Source organism: Photinus pyralis, unplaced genomic scaffold, assembly GCF_008802855.1.
Source record: "Photinus pyralis isolate 1611_PpyrPB1 unplaced genomic scaffold, Ppyr1.3 Ppyr1.4_LG5, whole genome shotgun sequence".
NCBI classification, from domain to species: domain Eukaryota; kingdom Metazoa; phylum Arthropoda; class Insecta; order Coleoptera; family Lampyridae; genus Photinus; species Photinus pyralis.
In genome coordinates this window covers 24,630,286-24,648,999 of record NW_022170596.1, presented here as the reverse complement: position 1 = coordinate 24,648,999, position 18,714 = coordinate 24,630,286, and the positions used below count along the sequence as shown (strand labels likewise).

The 18,714-nt window shown below is 36.1% G+C and overlaps 2 protein-coding genes across 2 annotated transcripts; both read right to left on the bottom strand.

Moving 5' to 3' along the window:
* Window positions 1-788: 788 nt before the first annotated feature.
* On the bottom strand, window positions 789-5,653 carry LOC116172148. Its single transcript, XM_031489294.1, has 4 exons — window positions 5,530-5,653; window positions 3,454-3,571; window positions 3,272-3,403; window positions 789-2,494 (listed from the first exon to the last, which is right to left on the bottom strand). The coding sequence occupies exons 1-4, from the start codon at window positions 5,539-5,541 to the stop codon at window positions 1,182-1,184; spliced, it is 1,575 nt and encodes a 524-aa protein (XP_031345154.1). The 5' UTR covers window positions 5,542-5,653; the 3' UTR covers window positions 789-1,181.
* Window positions 5,654-17,358: 11,705 nt separating this feature from the next.
* On the bottom strand, window positions 17,359-17,924 carry LOC116171857 (flexible cuticle protein 12-like). Its single transcript, XM_031488879.1, has 3 exons — window positions 17,866-17,924; window positions 17,691-17,815; window positions 17,359-17,643 (listed from the first exon to the last, which is right to left on the bottom strand). Exons 1-3 carry the CDS (start codon window positions 17,872-17,874, stop codon window positions 17,457-17,459), a joined length of 321 nt encoding a protein of 106 aa, XP_031344739.1. The 5' UTR covers window positions 17,875-17,924; the 3' UTR covers window positions 17,359-17,456.
* Between the last annotated feature and the right edge of the window lie 790 nt (window positions 17,925-18,714).

Below are 18,714 nucleotides of genomic sequence, written 5' to 3'. Positions count from 1 at the left end.
CTACAGCTATTGTTTTTAAAAGTTCTGTTTTGTGGGTCTTTGGTTTAGATGATAACCCATTTTGGGTCTTGGAGTAGTTTAAAAGTTTCTACCTGTTTGTATTAGCCCAGCATATTACACTATTGTTTAATTTTTGTAGAGCATTAATGGATTCCAACAAACTTAAAGCGCAGAGAAATTTCCTTAAGCGGAAATAGTAAATAAGCTGATTCGGTATCCTACGGGAAAGCAATTGGAAAAAGCGAGACAATATTCCCCCCTTTATAATTAATGAAACTTACCTTGTAATATTAACGGAGCAGTAGCAATTACTGTGTAGGAAAACCAAAAGCTATAGATACGCTGCGGCAAATTTATTGCAAAGCAAAATGAAGCAACCGATTTAAATACGTTACGGTTGCAAAAGTAAATTTAATTTACGGCATAATTCAAAATTTCGTTACTTTCACAGTACGTTTTCTCTTTATCCAAACGTCTATTTGAGTAGAGACAAACGGAATTCCCATCCGGTCTTTTATACCTTCGATATGTTCGAACAAAACTGTTTCCAATCAATTACGCTCTTCCCCGACATCGGAAAAATACGGGACCGGTGTCAAAATTCAAGGTAATTAAGGATTAGTGTCGTCTCTGTTCTTTGTGTATTATACCAGCCCCTTGAACAATCACTCTGATACTTATACCAGAGATGCTAACAAAATCATCTAATATTGATGTGAATTTTATACATACCGATTATAATACACTTCTTAAAGGCATTTAGCTTAGTAAAAAAAGGTAAAAAAGAATTTGAAATTGGTAGCAATATATTTTTCATGGGTAAACTAATGGGTCCAACCTTATTTCGAATGGGCTGACAAAGTAGGACAGCTTGTGAATCTTAACCTACGAGTAAAATCTTAACCATTCAGTCAGCTCAACAGAATAGGGGTTGAATCAGCGAATATCTATATAAATATTTTTTCCCACCAGAAAGCGCTAGCGCAGCAATTCTAATTTACTCTTAAACTTGCGACAGATAGACAACTTATGTTGCACTACAAGTGTATATAGAGATGCATAAACGCAGGCGTTTCTATCTTAAGATTCGGGTGGTACAGAAATTATATTATGGCAACAAAGTTCAACTCGAATTGCAAAGTGAAGAGTTAAGCATATAAAGTTTGCACATTCAATAAATCTTAACTAAGCGGATACCAAACAAACTCAAAGCTTTCTAATCCGAAGGACTTCTCCGTGTCTTCCTTGGGGGTGCCAAGAGAATCTAAACCGAGCCGCACCATTTTAAACTTGGGACGGTAACCGAACTCGTCCGCAACATACGTCACGATCCTGCTATACCCATCTCTACCGTTGACAAAGTAACCCCCAACCTTCGTCCCGTTCCTCCATCCCTTCTCGTAGTGACCATGGAAGCCAACTGTATAATTAAATTTGTATAACAAGTCGGATATGTCGGCCTTTGTGACACCGTGTGGCAAACCGTCAACCATGTTTGGATATTTGTCCTGTATCAAAATTGGATCGTGTCCAGGAACTCGAATTGCCCCGTTTTCAATTTTGGCCTTTGCCGAGACGTCTGGAACGTATCTAGCGGTTTTTTGGTGGGCATGCTTGACACCTTTCGGTATTTCTATAACATCCTTATTTGGCTCCTCTAAGAGTTGAGGGCGAATTACATCTACCAAAGTTTCAGGTTTAGGAGTAGAATGAGCAACTACTGCCTTGGCGCTTGCTATTAAATTATGAGCAGTTGTTGCCTGTACACTAAGTTGTGGGTTATGCGTAGGTGGTGCTGTACTTCTTTCTGAACTGAAGATAACCAATGTTCCAGGTTTAGGGGTAGAATTAGTAACAGCTCCTGTGACTCTTGCTATTTCATTATGTGGAGTTGTTTCCTGTACACTAAGTTGAGGGTTCTGCCCAGGTGGTGCTTTTGTAACTATATTATCCGAAGGAGAACTGAAGATAACTGGAACATTGGAAGTCCCCATTGTAACTGTTTCTTCCGAATGAGTTCTTAGTGTAGGTCTGAACTCTTCAGTAACCGCATTCTGCTGTATTAGTTTAGGTGAACGATTGAAAATCGTAGAAGCTTCTGTTTGGGATATAACAATACTTTCGGTAATTACCCTGCGTGGTTTTGGACTGCCCTCAAAGAAAGAGGGTGCATCTTCGGGACGGGGTGCGTTGGGTTTTAAATAGGCACTATTAGTAACTTTTGTAGTTTCAACGGTTGTAGACTCAATTTTGCCCGTTCTTCCATTGAAAAACTCTTTCAAACTGCGTGGTGTCGTTATAATTCCACATCCTCCGCAACCTACTCTTATGGTGCTAGCAGTGAGGAACTTCGGTAGACGTTTTGTCGATAACACAGGTCTGACGGTTGTCGCTACTGTAGTAATAGTAGGGTACGATTGTTGCGGCGTGGTAGGTGTATGGTATTGGAAACCGGGAATTTTGGGAAGCTCGGATTCTTTGAGTCGATCGAGGCCTGTAACAAACAATTCATATTATAGATAGCAAGATTGTTTTAATCCTTTTAGTAGTTTTCTATTAATATCAATGATTACATCTGTATGTATGGTGAAGGGGTAACTCGGCTGGATAGTATGTTAAGCACCCCCTAGGATCTAACGTCCTTTGAAGTTACAGCATGTGCGAAAATGTAAGGTTCACCACAAAAGAGTCGAACTATAGACCATAGCATTGTAAGTGAATGAGTTTACTGAATGAGCAAGGCGAGGAAAATTTTGTATAAAAAAATATTGTTAAATTCTATAGAATGGAACATACAAAGTGCTATAAAGGCCCCCCAAAAATTGTTTCTAGTTTAACTTTATGCTCAGCATCCATAACGTGGCTTTTGGTTATACCATTTTCGATTTTGTCAAGTTTCTTTGGAAATTCCCTTTCAAGAATGGCCTGGGAATAGATCACTCTCTCTATTTATCGACTTGTGTGTGCATTTTTTTCTTCCTTGTCGAAATTGGGAAATATACAAGGGGGTTTCTTTTAAACCGAATGGAACCACATCACAGAGATTTGGGTAGGATTTGGTTTGAAGGGGAGTCTGGCATGAAAGCGTTCAGTTACTCTACTGAGAATGAAATACTTCATGAATTATCTCATAATTATATTTTCAATCTTGGGGAGGGGGATATCGAGCCTCCTTCTTGACTACCCAGATGTCCCTGTAAACCACTAAACTTTTACAACGTTATATTGTACCATGAACGTCAGGTTTGGACTAAAAATGGCTAATACTCACGTTCACTAATCTTAATATTTTTCATGCTAATGATTTTGAAATTCCCATTTTCATCTGTTGCGTAGACTGTGACATGATACACCCCATCCGCCGTTATAAACCCGAACTCTCCTTGAACGATTCCGTTTATATCTAAAATTCATGAAAGTTAAACAATTAAAGATGAATAATTTATAAAAAACCTTTCTTTTCGTAACGATGCTGCTGGCTGTCGATTGTAAAACTAAACTCGTAAGGTCGATTCTCGTCTTTAATTTTCTCTCCGCACACTCCCAAAGTAAGTAACACGTAAAACCATCTCTGAAATAACAAAAAAAATGTTTAAAAAATACCTTGAATTCCCTTCCTGGTGAGTAAAGCGATTGTTGATTCGTGCGTGAGTGAAATGAAGAAGAGCTGAAGGTCTTCGATTGTCGGCGTCGTTGAAATAATTTAAAGTGGCGATGGGAACGAAATGACCGAATCGAATTTATCCATTTTAAATTACCTTGATGTTTATTAATTGAGAGATGCATTATCTATTGGAAAAATGAGCAATGTTTGTTCATTGCACGATGACGAGATCAACATGAATATTACCGAACAAAGTGCGTGGAGATGAATTGATGGTCTGCCTTAAAAGGAAAAGTTTGCGTGTTGATTCGTCAAACGAAAATAAAAACTATTTTTATGGCTTGGTAATTATATAGATTAAATTCGTGCCATATGCCACAATCAGCAACTATAATAAAGGTTACTACCAAGGTCCTTGAGGTGCCCATAGTAAATCAATATGAACGATTGAGAAGGTTCTTCTAATAGTAGGCACATAATTCAATCATTTAAATATTGATTATCAAAAATTCGAAAATGACTCAAAGAACGGATGTGTAGGAAAAGCTCGTTTTTTAATCGGTGCTGCAATCTTATTTTGGGTACAGTTATCAAGACAATGTGGCGAAATGCTCCATGTCCGCCATGTTTTTTATCAAATGTATCATTGAATTCGTTTAACCGAATTGATAGATTTTGCTATAGAATATTTTAAATCAGGAAAGGTGTAGAAGATTGGAATTGGATCGACTTTAGTTTGTCAATATATTCAATTTTTTATTTTAGAATTCGTATTTATTCATATGCAGTCAAACCAGAGCGTCATTTTCTGATTTGAAAAGGAGATAAAGGGCTAACTTTCCGCAAAGTAAGGGGTATTTAAATTTTATTGCAGAGCTAGGCGGGGTTAAAATTAATTGTGAAAAGAAAAACTGTTACCAGTGCCGTAGGCGTAGAGGATAAATTTTATTTAATATGGACGAGGGCTTTCAGCCCTTATAATTTAACTGACCGTTATACATAGCTGGAATTTACGCGTCGTAATTTTTGTTTCGATTGAAAAAGACCTAAATAGATTTATTTAGATCGTTGATGGAGATGACATCAACATTTAGGTTCTTTAATTTAATTTTTCGACTGCAACAGAGGGTCCAGAGACTCACATTTCTTCAGTCCGTCACTTTTCTATCCAAAGCTATGGATTGAAATGAAGAGTTGGATTCAGGAAAAATGTATTTCTCCGCATGTTGCTTCCTTACACATTGAGAAATGGAAATTTATAAATATTATCTGTTTAATTTATATGCAAATCTTTGTCAATTATCGACAGTTTTATTCGAAGGAAAGTAATTTATTGGTGCTTTTCAATGCCACATAACTCAAAATTCGACATTTCATCATTGAATCTACAAATTACAAGAATTCAGTCAAAGCAGCATGAAATTACCGTATATGGTATTGATAAATAATTACACCCCCTACGAATATGGGTTTTCAGATTTGGAAATGGAAAACCTTAACACCATTAAGCAATTTTCTACGGTTTTATGTTACTTTTAGATCTATCTAACAGTTTATTCCCACGAAGAAAAATGTATTCACCATCGGCTAACTTTTGGATAAGTTCTTCTGGTACCTACTTCTTCTAGTTCTAAATACCGATTTCACTCATACTACCTATGCTATCAATAATATAGAAATTGGTGTCATTATTAATTAAAAATAATTACAACAAATCGACATCGGTAGATTAACTAATAAAGTCTTTCTGTTGCCATTGTGAAAGTGCATTACGGCGGTGATTTATGGATTAGTAATAATAATTGTTAAAGGTGACAAGATTTGCGTAAGTCTTAGTTCATTCATAAAATTGTCACCAATTGTAGTGCTAGATTCGAGTGCATAAAGCGTCAAAAGGCATAAATTTAAATAAAATCGAGGCTTACCGTTGGAACCATCGTAAACTGCCACCTTAACTGCTTGCACAATTCACCTTTGTGATGAATCTTTCTCTTTACGATTCATTTGTTACTCCAACTTGCTCAATCTGCGTGTATAATGTAATCGAATGATAAAAACAGTGATGGTATGACCCTGGGGTAACTGTTTGGGTGTGGACGATGTGTATTTGATAATTTGCGGCATTGTAATTATAAACAGTTTGAATATTAATGCAGCGAATATAAACAAATTTGATCGTTGGAGCTCCATTTTCATGTTCAGTACCTATACTTTAGTCACCATCACCAATGGGTTTTTTTCACTAAGGGCCACTTTTTCATGTTACCGTTCACTTTTGCAGATAGTTAGTTTCGGAGAACTGACTATGAAAACCTTAGTCCTAGTAGCTACATCAATTTTTTCATACAAAATTAGTCCAACTGTTATTACATTTTTGCACTTTAAATCGCCTCTATAAAATTGTGGGTGAAAAACTATATAAAAAGTTGTGTGTTACCATTGAAACTCGATTTCTAGCTTAACTGTAAAATCCATTGTTCTTTATTAAGAACGTCATCAATGGTAACGTCCTTTAGTCCTATTTAAAGTAGGTACGCTACTTCATTTTTCGTAAGATTTATTTATTATTCATACATTACTTTTGAAGGGCGAATTCTTGTCGTTAATGTCAGAATCCATCCAATCTTATATTGTCCTTTGAACGACTCTTGGATTTAGAATGATTTCCACCCTCCATGTCGTTTTAAAGAAGTGCTATCCCCACTTGCAGAAATACATTAACAATGGTAATCTGTTTAGATATTCATGTACAGGTCCCATTGTCGACACTTTTATAGGGTATTATGTGCTATTTGGGGATATCATATTAACAAAAAATTAAACGAGGCCAACACGCGGTTAGTAAAACTCTACCCTGTGATAAACAAAAACTCACCACTAAAAATCGAATGTGGCACCCTAATATACAAGGCAATTATAAGACCTGTCCTCACATACGGTTGCCCAATATGGGGTAATGCAACTGAATAAAATTCAAGTTTTTCAAAACCGAGTGCTTAGAATTATCGTAAACGCTCCATGGTACGTCAGGAATGTGCAAATCCACCGAGAAACCGGGATACCGCTCGTAAATGCTTTTTTATTATACCTGAATCACAATCTCCGTTTTAAACACTCAAATGCGTGCGAAAAAGGGCCTTTAAAACACACGTGCTTTAAAGTTGCTAAGTAAGGATACTTCAAGTATGACTTTTGAAACTGTCATCTGGATGAAATAAAAAATCCTCTTAGGTCGCTTTCTGTAAATGCAGAACATTTCTTTGGCTTTTGTACCTATCCTTTGGTTGAAGCTTTCACAAACGCGCGTAATTTAGGGTATGCTTCCAAATCTGTTCCACTTTTTAATCGCATCAGCATTGCTTTAAAGTTTTGAATGAATGCACCAAAATATAGAAGATTTAAATACCTTTGACATTTCCTTCATATATGCCAGCATTATCGATGCATTTAAGACTGTATTCGTAAGTAACTTCCTATTCATCCATGGAAACAACTTTTCATGTTCTTTATAATAGGCTTTACTGGATTGGATTTTACACCTACCAACGTTCGTTTAGATTTTACAACAAGCGATTTAATGGACGGTGTATTATCTTTTTCAACGGAAATCGTTTAATTCACAAAGACGATGATTTTTATAAGCAAACGTCAAGAGACATTTCCATGGCAATCGTGAAATTACGAACACCCAGCCCACTTAATTAGACATGTATTCGAGTATAACGTCAATATGACTTCATTGTATTTCCTATTTTTAAATTATACTGCAGGTATAATAAAAAATACTATAAGATACACGTGTATAATTGATCTTTAAAGCACTTGCAACGTTAAAGGCACTCCGCTTTGCGTCGTGCCCTTAAACTCGTTGCGCGTGCTTTAAAGACTTGATTATACACTTGTATCTTAATATACTATTATTAAAACGCTGTATAAACAATACAACACTAAACTACGCATAAGCCCAGCCTGTGAACACTATAATCTAGGAATAAAAAACCTACATACCCGCCTGAAACGAAGATTACCACAGGATATTTACTTATCGGATGGAGATAGTGGATAAACAGTAAATAATTAATAAACAATAACGAATAGTGAATATAAACACATAGTGCTTAAAACAGTGAAAGATTAATACCTGTGCTACAAGCCTTGAAATAGCCAAATTTGGCTGAACGGGCTTAATAGAATTGTCAAAAAAAAGTGCCATCAAAAGAGTAATATAGGTGTCATGTGCTCTTTTTGGGCGTTTAAGAGATGACATAAAAATGTTTATTACATTATACCAGCTCAAAAAAATTCCTTAAGATCCTTTATGCACCTTTATACACCTTTTTTGAAAAACGTTTTGGAACTTTTATGGGACCATAAAAGTCTTTGAAAGCTTCTATGGGTTTTTAGCAGTATTTAAGAGTTTACGTCGCTAATGGCCTTCAAGATCTTCCAAGAGTCTCCTAGAAGTGTTATGACTTTTCTTTAACTCTTTACTCTTTCTAAAGGCTGGGCCTTCAAGATATTCCAAGCGTCTCCTAGAAGTGTTATGACTTTTTTTTAACTCTTTGCTCTTTCTAAAGGCTGGGCCTTTAAGGGTCATTGAAAGGGTCCAAAAACATTTAAGATCAACGCACTCCTATGGTTAGGCAACACACCTTTCACTTTAAACAATCGCGCTGTGTATACATGACAACAACCATGAGGTCTTTGATTTTGACGGTTCTGCGCAGATGCGGGGAATTTTACACAACGAAGTTTGGCAGGACAGTTAGCGTCAGTTAACGGTATTGGAATCCGAGCCGTTTTTGAGTAATGGCGCGTCTATAATCATTGCAATCTTTCTTGCACTAACTATTAATCATTGAATTTTATGTTACAATTTACATTTTGCAGAAAGCTCTGATATTGAAGCGTAGCGTACTTCAAGTTTTTGCCTATGTACCGTTACTGAATTATGTTTGTTGTTGTGCAGGTGATTATGCCTTTACATTGTTTTATTAAGTATTTATGTATGTATTCACGGGGAAGTATATTATCAGTGTGTTTGTTTCCTTGAAGGAAGTCCGATTTTTCGCTGTATATATTGCTGACTCATCTCGTGTTGATTGAAGCTCTTGCGTCTCTGCAATACGAGAAGGTAGTCGTCTAATTAACTTTTCTTCTATTATTTAATGTGCTTGTGCTTGCTTTAACATGAATTGCTTATGATTTTGGTGTTTTTTATGTACATGTAATTTATCATTTTACGGGTTGCTTTATCCAAATTTAGAGAAGGTGAAGTACTAGAGTGAAAACAATAGTATATTATATACTACACGGTAGATAAGTCTATTCTTGCCTGCGCAAAATGAAATTCTGTACGAGATACACCGGTGATGATTTGTATAGCGGGTGAGAGCGTTAAGTAAGATAGATCTTTTTCTCTTTTATTGTATTAAACTGTCGTTTTTGCCATGTCTACCCGTGTAGAGTCGGGAAAGAATAACTCTACCGCAGAGGGCACTGCGTGTCGTAAGAGGCGACTAAATAACTGCATACCGTCCAGCAAATCCGAGTTAATGTTGGCATATGTGTTAGGAAAGTCTCCAGGAGATTGCAAGAGAAAATCGCAGAGGTATTTATTTTATTTGCCCCTGAATTTTAAGGCCAGGTTGCGTGGATTTATCTAGAATATTTTCCTTCGAGGTTGGCATTTTTGTGTTAGGGTAATGTGAGAGGTAAATGTTTGAGTGTGGAAAAGAGTGTTTAAAAGAATGTTGAACTAGCAATGTGCCATTAATAATTGAACCCTGTTGTAATCAGGGCCAGATGTAATGTTTGTGAGCTCCTAGGCGCGAAAATATTTATCGCCTCGCTTCGTTGGAAAGGGTTGTAAGATGGGAGGAGGGTCTCTCCGTGACGAATCGGCTGAATTGAGTAAAAAGTTTCCACGCATCACATCTAAACTACACGGTGACACGGTGCAGAACAGTGGCATTGTTGGCAGCAAATAATCTTGGCAACTCTGTAACACGTTCCTCACTACTGAACGTGCTAGGTGCTGATTAGAGGAGAAGCAGGAAGCCTTTCCGAGCTACTTTGGCTATTTTCGACTCGCTCAGTGCTCTCTCACTTTGAATTCAATAATGGTGTCTGGCTCTCCTTGCCACTCATCGACTCAAGTGCCCATTTTTAGCCTGAAAAAATTAAAAATGGTTTCTCCACCATGCGTCCTTTGGAACTACGCGCTCCTAGGCCCGGGCCTTGTGAGACTAGTGGTAAATCCAGCCTTGACTAATAGAATACTACTAAAATTAATTATCTTTGCTTGTTAATTAAGGTTGATCTAACTTTTTGCCGATTTAACAATTAATTATTGTTTAGTTGATAACAAGTAAGCTTTCGTTGTTAAATAAAAACACTGTTTAACAATCTCAAAATTCAATACTCCGTCAACTGAATTACCATTTTGATTTTGCAAATCTTTAAAACCTATTATTGACAAGATAATTGTTAAAGCCTATTTCATGAAAATGTAAAAATACTACCCTTTCTACTATAATTCCAATACATGACACCTTTAAAAAAAATTCATGTGTCAGTAACCGCAATCTAAAATTTGACATCATTTTTAAGTTCTTTTCAGTTTTTTTGAAATACCTTTTCATCGGATTGTGGTTTTTAGAAAAAAATGGCGGTATATTTCTATAATAAATCAAACGGTTGTTTAAATTTTGTTGATTTAACTTTGTCGCCTTGTAATCAAAATTTTTTTAAAAGTTTATTTTAACGTTACAATGCTTCTTTTTGTGATACTTTCACGAGATGGCTAGTTTCCCTTTATCGCCGTGTATAATAGGTACAAAACTTTATTTGATAGCAGAAGCCATATAAATCATTATAAATCTTCCGAAAATTTTGTAGGTATAGACGCCCAAAATAGCAAGCTTAGATGCTTCCGTCCTTTCCATGGAAACAATATTGTATTCTGTTCGGAACTTCATTTTATATCTTGCTTCTCGTTCCATTTTTAATAAGAATGAAAGGTGTCATTGGAACGCAGTATGATTTGTTTCACTGTATCTACCCTTGCCGTTAAAGTGATCATATTATCCACTCTTACTGTTAAAATGGCACTACCCTACTCATTCAAACCTATATTGAAATGTCAATTTAACATCTGCTATAAAATAAAACTACATTAACTTGCTCTTTTTACAACAGTCTAGTTACGTTATGATCCCAAAAGTAAGTAACTTCCTTAGTACATGGATTTGGGTACTTTAATTTGGGTACCTTTTTTCGTTGCACGTTAGATTTTGTTTATTCATGATTTGCATATTTCATAAGCATGTCATCATTTAAAAGTAAATGGAAATACAAATTTGAAAGTCTAAACCCCCCAACTTGCCCCAAAGGCATTTTTCTGGATTGATCGATAGTATTTTTTAAATTCCATGCCCGAAATTTGTAATTTGTGCCGAAACCGAACAGGATGACATCTATTCGGTAACTATTAATACAGAGAGTCGTTTCATAGGATCCTTCTGCAATTTAAAGACAGTTATATACTTCACAATGAGATGGCGGATATGGTTTACCCTGTTGAATAATGCATTTTAAATTACTATATAAATATTAGACCTCTGCTGGTGTTAATTAGAATGATCTTTAAATTTCAGGTTTACTAAACTAAAAGTAACATTCAGTAGATCCGTAAATATAGATAGTGAATGGAGAAGTACATAAATACCTATCTATTTACTCAAGGACTATAAATATTTACAACCGGTGTATCGGTGACAACTGAAAGATGAATGAATTATTCATTGATTATCGCCTAATTTGAATTTAAAAATCTATTAAAATTAGCTTCTTCACTTAACAATGTTAAAATGTCTTTCTCTTTTCTTAATTTCCTTAATTACCGGGTGCATTTAAGCTTCCTCAGGAAAAAAGTACACATTGGCTATGTGGGTTTGTTGGTACAAAGAATTGCATTTCTGTAATTAGTAGGTAATAATTTTGGTTGAAATCGTAATAAGGAATTCTCCAGTAAAGGCCTTCTGCCTCATTCGTTACGTAAGATTTGGTAATCTTTTTATTCGTTACGGGCGATTGCCGACTTTCATTAATTGCACTGGAAATTAATTTGTATGTTTATTAATTGTCAATATTGCCAGGCCTGGAGTCATTTTGGCAACAGCGATGGTATTAGGTACATATTTTATTAGAAACGAATGCGTAAAAAAGGCCACTCTTCAGGTATTAAAATCAATTTCTAAAATTAGCACTTATTGTGCGTCGTGTTGTAGGTATGTTGTTGGAATGATAACGTGTCCTTTGCTTTTGCCATTTTGCAACCTAAAAGCTAAACATTCATCGAACTCGCATTTATTAGGAACGGAAAGCCCTTAAATTGAAAATTAAGAGTAAATGCTGTTTCTCGACTTCGGTCATATTTTCCACTTTAGGGCAGAATAATTCCAACTTGTTTTTTCTCGATCTCTTCAGAAACTTGATCTCAACTGTTTCATTTCCTTTGCCTTTCTGAGCAGTAGGTAATAGTCTTCGTAGAAGAGGTATAGCATATAAATGTTGCTTATCTTCAGTAAGGATATCCTGTTTAGTCTTCGATTTCACTTCTTCAGTTCAGTTTTTTTCCCTCCTTCTCTTCTGCATCGACATGTTGTCATTCATGATAATCATTAGGACCTTCGTTGAGTATTAAGGATATGGAAACGAAATTCCAGCTGCGGTTTTCACCGGGTCACGTAAATTTTTGGTCGTGTAAATCGCGTCTTGTAATGCATTCAATGCTCTATAGCTCGATCGGTTAATTATTCAAAATTGTGGAAGTTACGCAGGTTTTTGTTGCAGGTCTACATTATTTAGAGCTTTAATTCTGCCCAGTCGCTGAATAATATCATTTATGCTGTAGTTCACTACCGGTGATAAGGTTGTACTCTTAGATCTTGTGGCCCGAAGCTTTAGCTGCTAAAGAGCTAGACAAAAACATGCTACTGTTCAAGTCTGGATTTTCTTGAAAGTTGACTATAATACTAATGAGCGCATGCGCATTCTATTATGAACATTCATAGCAATTGGTCGAAATAAAGCTCTCTCCGTTGTGACCAACTACATACGCCAAATGCGCAGGAAAAAGACACTGTTCCAAATACTATAAATTCGGCTTGCTATGTCTAAACTGGGGTCTAGGTAGGCATTACTTCACTAAAACACTGTGTACCCTGACCGTTAGATACATTTTCCATTAAATCGATCACCGCTGGAGAACAAATTTTCTCCGCAGCTCGAAAATTCATTATGTCCTCCAACTGTGTCGACATATGGCTGTCTTTGGTGCCGTGGAGTATGAAGATACTATGAATGATCCCACTGCCATTTTTATTCGGCTTCGATTTTAGTCGTGTATTGGTTTACTGTGAATTACTCGTGCATGCATTTCAAGTAGTACTTGATATATTACATAAATGGTATTAGCATGGTGCAACGATTTATTTTCTTTATTAGAAACATTATTATTGTTAACGGTAGGTATATTTACTTGTTGAATGGTCCTCGTAACACTTCTAACCCGAAATTTTACGGTCCTACGATTTGTCGTTATCGTTGATTAACATTCGCCATTCGTTCGTCAGCTGTGACAGAGTGCACTTGATTTTTAATCACACAGCGAAACTCATAGGATTTTAATTGCCGCCACCCGTGTCTATTAATATTCGGTTAATTGGGGATTCCGCATCAATTTGAGAATGGCATTTCACCCCTTCACTCCAGTAGGAGGATATAGTTGCGTTATTTTTTTTATTGTAAGTACGCCATTTGCATTTAACCTGCTTGACGTATATTTTCTATAGGTTCCGGCTGATATTTAATACGATTTTCCATCGACGATTGTTGCACGTTCATTTATAATTAGCCCTCTTATTTAAAGAGGTATGTGCATTTTAAGGTTATCATCAACGTGGGGTACATTTAATTTCTTTTAGGGTTTTAATTTCCAGTTTTAATGTGACTTTCAAGGCTATTTTAATTTATGGTACCAGTTCCAATCCCATCTTAAGTATAATTCCGGATACGTTTTGCATACGCATGTGAGTAACTTTACTATTTACTGATAAGGGAGCCGCCATTTGCTGAAACTGGGCCATGCACCAGATTTGATAACAAGATTCGATCCACAACCAAAAAACAACTTCCGTAACAGCGTATTAATCAATTACTATTTTTTCCCCTTCAGAGTTATATGCTCTTACTTTTAATTAACTTGTTACCTTCAGTATTTGTATTTATTATCTTGCGACCTCTGTAAAGTTATGATCGAGTTTTCTCAGTAGACGGCCACTTCCTTCCGAAGCGTTGGCTAAGTAAGTAGAAGCTTACTACGAGTAAGGCGAGGCCCTTCAGGCATTGTTCAGTTCTTTGCATTTCGGGCTCTGCAGCTTGGGAGTTTTCTTTTGTTTGCAGATTTTATGGAAATCCTGGAATTGAGCTCATTTCTCTGTATGACATCTTCTCTAATACGAAATAAAGGTAAATTTTGTCTCGTGATCACGTCCATTTTAACTAATTGCAAATAAGTTATACGTAATTAATTTCACACCCGGCACAAAATTCCTATTCAAAACATAAATTTATAAACACATTTGGATGCTCAACTAAAAATTTAAGCCACACAAAAGAATGATATTAATGAGTTTAAGAATCCCTTCACATTTCATGAGAAAAACTTTACCAATATCTTTGATTTGACTGTTCATAAAAACTACGCAAATTGGTTAGAAAGACTTACGAAATCCTCAAAAACTGTCAATTCTTATTTTGACACAATATAAAAAATTCATTAACTTATATTTATCCATGAGTCGAAATATGCCCTGATTGACAATTGACTTTTTCCTTTGGGAAGGTAGCAGCGAGTTGGAAAATTGGAAGGTGAACGCCTTTCTGATAATACAATCGGACTTTTGTATGGTTAGGTAAAAATTTGGTTACTCGTTGGAAGTGAATCTAGATAGATGATTGACGAATTTGAATCCAGAACAAACCCGTGCTTCAGGTTCCTCACAATTTATTAGTTTTAATTGGTTTATTTACTGGAGTGGTATGGAAATGTCCAAAATTACTCTTATAACCTAAGTGTTTTGACAGCGAACAAAGGCACGAATTAATTGTCTTTATCCTTTTTACCGGTTGCCGTTTATTTATGTTATTAGCACCTCGTATAAATAAATTAGGTGGACAATTTTGATTATTTAAGGTAACTTGCTGCTCCAAAAATAGCGCCACGAAATGTTTGCACCTTGAACCCTAACGCTTTCGTGGTAACAATTTTATAAGCGCGAAGCATAAAACGGAAAAGAAATTAGTTGGATGCAAAAGATCAATTTTAATTCACAAAATAAATAAATCACAATTGTATGCAGTTAATTTGAAGTACTTTAAGAATCTTCGGTAGTCTGCAGGACAGATGGTGCGGAAGTCTCGTTGGAATGGTACGATTTATTGCGAGCGGCACCAAGAGATTTCTTTTTTGCTCCTGCTCAAAGGCGCCGGGACGGTCGCGGATTTCCGGAGGCCACAGGCAGTCGGATGGAGAAATCGAAAATTCCAGTGGATAGGCGATTTCTCAAGCGAGAACGGAATTACAAGTTAACTAACGGTATTTACTCGGAAACAAGATGCGGGAAAGCAAAGCAAAAGCTCTCTTATAATCAACGGAATAAAAATATTTCACTTATCTTGAAAATCAAATAGTACCTCTCAAATAAAGCTCTTATCTTTTATAGAATTCCCAAAATGCGGAAAGAAAAGGGCTCCGTATAGCCCAAATAATTAATAACTATCAAAGTACTCGAAATTGTTTAATTAATTTCTCGGCTTCTGATCATAATAACAATCTCGGACTAGTTTTAAAATCCATAATAAATTAGCGCGCTTCCAATAATACTAAACACAATCTAATCAAACGAGGTTTTCTGCAATACATCTACCGGTATGTATGCTCACTCAAATCTGACCCAAAGTATGTAGTCCAGTTACTGGGAATTCGCGTGTCAAGCGGGAGGTCTGCTTATTTATTGTACACCGGCGACCATGTCCGTTTCTATCTTAGTTTATTAGCATTGGGACTCTAAAATCTTCTAATAATTAATAAACGGAACGGAAATCACAAAATATTAATTTTGTATCGTCTTCCAAATGACGGGAGCTTTCGGTACCTGCAAGGATAATTAAAATCTGTACGCACAAATTAAAGCAATTCAGGATAAGTGGGTTAAAATCCTGGTATATTTAGAACAGGGAACAGGGTTCCATTAATTTTTTTATTCAATATACACAACCATTTAGTAAACATTTGAATTGTTTATCGACCATCGAAATTTGTTTGATAGGTATTTTCGCACGATTAGGGCGTTGTGCGTAGATGCACCATCCTGTTAAAACCACCAGCTTCCATGTTTTTCTTGTGTCTTTTAATGATTGTCCATTCTCCCGTATTTTTCACCACAATAATACTTCATGAACTGAATTTCTGCTTTATCAATTTTTGCATTTCAAGTTCGATAGTTTTCCTTTACATACGATCGTATTGCGGTTTTTCGCCTTTACGAAGGATCTTCCCAATTTATATTATAGGGTTGTGTTTCTTATGCCAAACGCCAAACCAATAGCAAAAATTATAAACATAAACCAATAAATGCTTAGACTGAAAACTAGAAAATTTCTGTCCCGATATTTTGGGGGAAGTAGATTAGTCTGGATTTTGCACCTAGGCCAGACGTTACAGTCGCCGAAATTGTTTGGTTGTTTCTTGTAGAAAAGTCAAGCAACAATAAAATTGTGGTCCTGTGTATTTTCACTCGTTTGGAGATACCTATGCGGAAATAAATACTTGCGATTTTTCAATTGGGCAAAAGTGGCGAGTGTAGTTTATTTATTTCGTAGAAAATTTATGCACCAGAAATTAATCGTGATGCCCTTTCGACCTGGGACCTGGGAATAACCGTTCTAGCGGTACTTCTCAAAATAGAAAAATCAGTTAAGATTTTCTAATATACATAAGCAATTCAAATGGACCTTTAGGTGATTTTTCAATAGGGAACTTGCATTCATATTTTCAGCTTAATTAATCAATCGTAATCTGGGAGTCAGAACCTAAGGATACCAATCAATCATTGTTGAGATGGAAAGTGAATTAACCTTCGAGTTCCATTTTGCTAAAATCCATAAATTTGAAATGCTGCGTGCCATGTAAAGAGGGCATTCGTATGCAACCTTCATGAGATTCTTACACATCCTACCCCAAATCACGCATAACTCCCTTTTCTACGAACAGTCTTAAACTTTTTGGATAACACTGAAAAAGGTCCTTTGCATTCTCTCTATTTATATGTTTATTGAAGACGACATATTCAGTCAACACAAGAGTGTGTTGGTGTTGGCTTATGACATTCACTAATAGCATGTAATCAATAACAACACGGTTATTATGCGTATAATTATTATAAATTGTCTAAACCTGTCGTCGATTTACTGTGTAATTGACATTCTGCATTAAAATGCTACGCAAACAATAAATACGTGGGTTTTGGGGCCAAATAAGACAAATTCGAATTATAAGCTGCACCGTTTAATGAAACAAGATACTGTTGAGAGTGCGCCCCAGGCAATAAACTTGTCTGGGTCACGTTACGAACACTTCATAATCGCATCATTCCGGTACATAATTTAGAAAGTAAAGTTCACGGGCAGACAATAATTGTTACAATTACACCTTGACGATGCACCATTTCCTTCTGTAGAAAGTAGAGGTCATGATTTAATTTTCGTTGCTTTACATAACTACTAGCTAACGTGGGATGTGAGCACCTTGGGGATGAAACCCATTTTCGTCCGCCACGTAAGTTACGGTGTACACGACGCCATCCAAGCCCACGTAAGAGTATTGCCCCCTAACCACCATCGACTCCCCTTCGGTACCGATATTGACAAGCTGTCCGGTTTCGAGGTGCGAAATTCCGTTGCTTGTTTCAAATCTGACAAACAAGGGGATGAAATCGAAGTTTGCATTTCTTTAGCTTACCCAAAATTGTAACCTTCTTCGCCACCATTGTTGTTATCGTATTTAAGAATTACAGCATGACGATCTGGATGAAGTTGAGGAGCACCAAGAATGGTGGCTGTTAGCGCAAGTACAGTAAAGACAGTCTAAAAACAGGAAGTATAGATACCTAATTTTCATTACAATAGAACTTTACCGATTGCATTGTGATGATGTGATGATGTGCAGAATAAAAATTTGGCCTTTTTATATCAAATCTAATTGAGGAGGGTTCGACTTCACTTAACATCATCACGAAACGTTGGCATTTATTATCTTAATTTTCAGTCATAATATCAACAGAGTTACTGCTTAAAATTATATGTTGTTGAGGTTCAAGCGCTTTAGCCAATTACATAAACCAATACTATTGGAAAAGGGAATATTCGTGCATATACACATTATAGTACTTATTCACGTTCTCTCCAACATACAATTACTGATGGCAAACAATTTATTGATCAGAACAGAAGTGGAGGATAACTTTCATTGGATATACATATTAATAAAATTTGGGTACCTATAATTGGTAGGTATAATTTTTGTCAAGGGTTACAGACTACATGTCTCACGTTATCAAAATTTGTTCACAGTACCTGAGACGGTTGGTAGCGTTACATGCCAAATTGATCTAAAGGGTGGTCCTTTATTGTAAGAGTGCGCAGCAAGGGTGTCACTCATTGTCCCATCCCATAAAGCAAATACGCTGCCGTGAATAAAATCAATAACAAAAAAAATTAATATTTTTTGCAGATTTACTGCAAAACTTGGCAGAAATTCTATTCACAATCACAATTCGGCTGTAAACACTTTCCCGAGATTATACAGGTGTTAGGGTTTGGTTTTTCATGTTTCATTTAAGTTTATCTGGAAGGTAAAAACTCAGGTGAACGCATCTGTATCCATGTAAATTAAATGTCAGAACGATTTTAAATAATTTGAGTGTAATGTTTACCAACTGTTAAAAAATGTGTGAAGGGTGCTCAGAAAATGAGGTCAAAGCCGT

Excerpts from the sequence above, each read along its gene's own strand:
- LOC116171857 (XM_031488879.1), bottom strand. Across the intron at positions 17,644-17,690 it reads GAAGAAGGTTACAATTTTGG|ATTTGAAACAAGCAACGGAA; the intron begins GTAAGCTAAAGA and ends CTTGTTTGTCAG.
- LOC116172148 (XM_031489294.1), bottom strand. Across the intron at positions 3,404-3,453 it reads GCATCGTTACGAAAAGAAAG|ATATAAACGGAATCGTTCAA; the intron begins GTTTTTTATAAA and ends CATGAATTTTAG. Across the intron at positions 2,495-3,271 it reads AAATATTAAGATTAGTGAAC|GCCTCGATCGACTCAAAGAA; the intron begins GTGAGTATTAGC and ends TGTTTGTTACAG.